This window comes from Convolutriloba macropyga, chromosome 13 (assembly GCF_964194025.1).
Source record: "Convolutriloba macropyga chromosome 13, txConMacr16.3, whole genome shotgun sequence".
Taxonomy (NCBI): domain Eukaryota; kingdom Metazoa; phylum Xenacoelomorpha; order Acoela; family Convolutidae; genus Convolutriloba; species Convolutriloba macropyga.
In genome coordinates this window covers 11,251,634-11,256,516 of record NC_134480.1, presented here as the reverse complement: position 1 = coordinate 11,256,516, position 4,883 = coordinate 11,251,634, and the positions used below count along the sequence as shown (strand labels likewise).

The 4,883-nt window shown below is 37.0% G+C and overlaps 1 protein-coding gene across 1 annotated transcript; it reads left to right on the top strand.

The window, feature by feature from the left end:
• The first annotated feature begins 382 nt into the window (after window positions 1–382).
• Window positions 383–1,951, top strand: LOC142351797 (uncharacterized). Its single transcript, XM_075403977.1, has 3 exons — window positions 383–865; window positions 1,157–1,308; window positions 1,602–1,951. The coding sequence occupies exons 1-3, from the start codon at window positions 523–525 to the stop codon at window positions 1,791–1,793; spliced, it is 687 nt and encodes a 228-aa protein (XP_075260092.1). The 5' UTR covers window positions 383–522; the 3' UTR covers window positions 1,794–1,951.
• Window positions 1,952–4,883: the final 2,932 nt, after the last annotated feature.

Genomic DNA, 4,883 nt, shown 5'->3' with positions numbered 1-4,883 from the left:
TTTCTCGGTTTCAAAATGAGAATGCGCTGGAAATTTGAGCAAATTTGCTCGTTTATTCTTGATACAATTTTTTGTTCAGTTTTTGCATAGAATTAGTATGTTTTTCAAAAATGTATAAACTATTTAATGACACTTGGCCAAATCTGAATACTCCTGTGCTACAAAATTTTTAAAATTTTCAGAGCTTAATAGGAAACGATTCCGTACTTCCCAGTCAAAATTTCGTAAATGAACGATTTTGCGCTGCTTCCATGAACGCGTGCCAAATATGTATTCTAACCTGACCAAATAAAAACAATTCCTGAAAACATCTGGAAATTGTATTAATTATTCAAAAACAGCAGCTCACCTAATCTGGTCAAAATTTTCCCCGTGTTTCTTTTTCCATAGTAATTTCTGATTCAGTAGGAAAAACTAAAACAACACGAGCTGATACGTTTAAACTATCGCATCAAGCAAAAATCTTGTCTAATCATTTTGCTCATTCATATCAAAAACGCTTCGTCTTTTTTGAAGGAAAAAATGGCGACTAAAATGCAAGAATATCTTTCGTTCGGTCGAGCAATTCTGACCAATCACAAAGTTTTGTCTGTTCTATTTATAGTAACACAGACAATTTGCATAATCGGTGTGTTCACAATTTCATTTTCGCAAAGATGGCTTGTTCAAAGATGTGATGAATCACGATTTCGAAACTGCGAAGCGAATTTGGGTATTTTTGACTCGTGTGTGTTGTATTTGGATTATTCCCAACAGGAGGGGGAGAAATTTGAATGCAAACAGTGCAAGTCGAGCCCGAGGGATGACGAAGCTTATACAAAAAAGACAGATGTCAGTTCACTCACGACTGCAAAGACATTTGCAGGTAAGTGAACTAAATTGCTGTATCTGTAATCGTGATCTGAACGTCATTATTCCGGTCTTTCCCATCATAGCCCCCCATGAAAATATAGCCCCCCATTTTGGTATAATTACCGTGTTTGGGTGGCTATAGGTTATCCATTAAGCTGGGGGGGGGGGTAATGGGAAAGACACCATTATTCTTCAGGGCTGAATCATCTTATTTTATCCTGTTTTTATTATGGAAAGATATTGAAAACCTACTGATTGGAGGGTTCCAAAAATATTGGAGAAGATAAGCTTTATCACTTTGCAGGGCTGACGATGACTCTGTCGCTGGTGTTGTTTGTGAGTGCAGTGACGTATATCGTGGTCACGTGGGGTGACTGGTTCAAGAAAGTGCAGAAGATCTCTTTTATCACTTCTCTCCTCTCTTCTTTCGGACAACTCCTATTTTTCACTGTACAGGTATTTGTTGACAGAAATTTGATTTATTAGCATCAACCTTCAGGAATTTTGATCACAATACAGTTTTCAAAGGCGCTTTATCCTGGGATTCGCTGAAAAGAATTGAAGAAATGGACGGTTAGGTAAATGTTGATAATGTTTGATAAAAATTGAGATAAAACTTTTTTTTAATTACTGAACATAGTTTTTGTAAAATTTACAGAAAAGAGAAAATGTGGTACAAAGCATTTGTAGTTATTCGCTCAACAATATCTCGGAGAATTCTATTTCAAGAATTATGTCTTTTCCTTCAGATCTGCGTGGCAACATATTTCTTCAAGAGCATAAACGAGATTATGGTCGACGGTCACAAGCACGACGTGGAGTCCCTCAGTTTCGGATGGCCCAGAGTCATGTGCTGGATAGTCTGGCTGCTTCTCTTCATACCCTGTCTTATTTTGGTGTATCTATTCTGCAAAATTGTCAGACAAGCGCCCCCAAATTAGACTAATCAGCCAATAAACCCATCAAACAGCAGAATTGTTTCCACCATTTAATTTTTTTCACCAAACGTATGAATTATGAATATATTCAGCCTTTTACACCTTTAGTGGGCGCGGAATTTTAAATCACCCTAAGTACAGGTGCTTTTTTAATACATGGTAGTGACACATAGCAACCCTCCCAATTTCTTTTTTTTTGGGGGGGGGGGGTTATTGCCATTTAGCGCTCCCTAATTTGAAACCGCGTGTAGGGCTGGGGCCGCCAACATCAATCGTAAAGTCTCGCAAACATAAACAAATTCAAACGAATTTCTGAACAACCTCATAAAAATAATTGATTTAGAGGTCACATCATGGTTACGTTAACCAGATAATATGTCACAAACGTGGTACAATTTTCTCGATTTAGCTTTTCTTTATTGCTATATTATTGGTTCTTCACAACTGCTCCAAAATAGTTCTCTCATGACAACAATTTTTAGATATTGGAACAAAAGTGCCCATGGACGCTTCTCTCAAAATTGAGAGAAAAGAAAGAAATAATCTGTTTGATATTTATTTACAATATGGATTCGAAAACCATCGAGTTAATTGAAACTACTCTATTTGGATCTTTCCCATTATAGCCCCCCGCTTGGTGGTCATATGACGTATCCCCCCCCCCCCCCCCCCCCCCTATTACCGCAAGTATGCCATAATGGGGCTAAAATTACGGAGGGGTTGTTTATAATGGGAAAGACAGCATTCTTTGATTCCCGTCAGTTTTCAAGCAATTGAATTTTAAGTTGTGCGATGATGTAGTTTTTTGTAAAAATTCGTGTCCGGACAAAAAATAGTCCCAGACAAATCATTATTTGGCAAAAACTGTGTTCCGATCGGCTTAATATTTGTTCAATGAAATCAATCATATGAATAACTTAAGGGGTTTCTTTATTAGTTGGTGTGCATATGTTTGACCCTGAGTTCGAATTATTATTTCTGGGACTGTTTTGTTTGGGAATAAGTTGCTACTCAGGACTGTTTAAACAGGACTGTTTTATCTAGGACTGTTTTGTCTGTTCGTCGAACCTTGAAAATTGGGCTGTTCGATTTTGTACAAGCCGCCCAAAATACATAAAAAAACGCTATAGCACCAAAGAATGCTCCACACGCCTTAGTTTTAAGATGGGATTAAAAACAGGAGCATTGCGTTGCTGAAAAATACTTTTTGAAGTTCTGTTCTCATATTTTTACAAAAATTCGAAATAATGTAAAACGCTTTGGTGGTTGGGCCATATATAATTCAATTTCCATTTTCTCATTGTATTGCACTCAAAAACACAATTAAATTTTTAAATGTCTTCAACACATATCTTAAATTTTAATCTTAATGGAATCTTAATGGATGTTTTCAAAAAAAATAGAACTAAAAAATACATCGAATATTGATCAATTCTTGGTTTTACCTGTAAAAGTAACATTGTACGGCCGCGACGGCTTTTCAACTATAATAAAATAAGATGTCGGTGGAAAAAGTCACGTTTCATCTTCAAAGACGCGAAAACCAAAAAAAAATTCAATTTAAAATCTTTGATTTCATTCTATAGTCAAATATTCTTTGTATACCCAAAATTCCGTATTATAAAGTTAAGAATGAAGTATTTTGACAAAACTTTCTCAATATGTAACACTCTTGATCGAAGTGTGACGCAACTGTAGTAGTTTTGTGCGTATGGAGAACAATCGTTTGACCGTTCTGAATTTTCGCGTCAATCTTACGTCCTTAACGTTTTGAATTCTGCGATCCCACTGCATTTTTTGCCGTTTAGAAGGCAACAGTTTATTTCTCGATTTCCAACGATTAAAGCGTTTCAAATTGCTTCATTTAAATAAAAGCATTGTCATAATTCGCAAGAGTAACATGAAGTCATGTGAAAAAATTGCTTCCTACAATGTACCTATTCCCCTTTTTCTAACACAAATTACAATGGAATCGAGGACCCACCAGTCTAGCAAGAGGAGTTTGTCTGACGTCAGCCTGTTATGTTGGGCTTTGCCAATAGTAATTGTGATGAGAAAAAACACTCTGAAGATTTTAAAATCTGATGGGTATATTCTATCAGAAAAAAAATCCATAGAAATGGACGTCAAGCAGCCTGCTGCAATTGAACTGGCGAAAGGTGAGAGCAGCGGGGGGGGGCAGCTGATAGGGGGTGGGTGGGGCAACAGTCGGGGGTGGGGCAACAGTGGGAGGGCATAATTAGTTGCACGGATCCCTTACGGCCTGAACGATATGCAAAGGTGGTAAAGTGGATGTAAAGTTAGGTGGGAGGGGCTGATGTTGGGGGGCGGGGTCAACCACTAAAAACCATCCTTCACAACGTAAGTAAAAGCCTCCCAAACAGTTTCTGTGAATCGCATACTTGGAGACAAGTGAGTTGAAGGGCTCTAAGAGAATTTAAAACCCACTGGCCGCTACCTTTCTGGTATCTTGTTTTTGAGGACAAAAACTCAAATGGGTCAGACGAACAATTGCATAAAAAAACAATAGGACTGCTGCAAACTGCTAAAAATTTCGTTTGAAATATAACTTCGTTTGAGAGCAATTCAAAATTCTTGAAATAAAATAAAAAACAGGCACTATGAAAAATTCCATCTAAAAATTTAAGACAGAAGAACAAAAAACAGTTTATTTCTGAAAAAATTGCTCTTCGCATCGTTAGAACGGGTAAAAAATACAGCAACCTTGTGGCAAACATTGACAAATCAACAAAATAGTAGACAGAACTGGAGAAAGTGGCAAAAACCAGAATATATTGCGGTGAAAACGGCGTCAGAATCGTAAGTATAGGTGTCAAACTCATAACTACAAGTTAAAACTCTTAACCATAAGTTACAATGAGACGTCACCAGTCATAAAAACTTTAGGGTTCTGATGGGTGGAAAAGAGACAATAGAACTACAAATGAAGACAAGATCGACAAATCCAATTAAACATTTTGAAAATAAACGGCATCTCAGTGAATAAACAAGTTAACTGAAAACTACAGTGAATGAATTAACCAGAATGTCGCCGTTTAAAAAATTGTTCCTCTTTCGACTAAGCAATAAGAC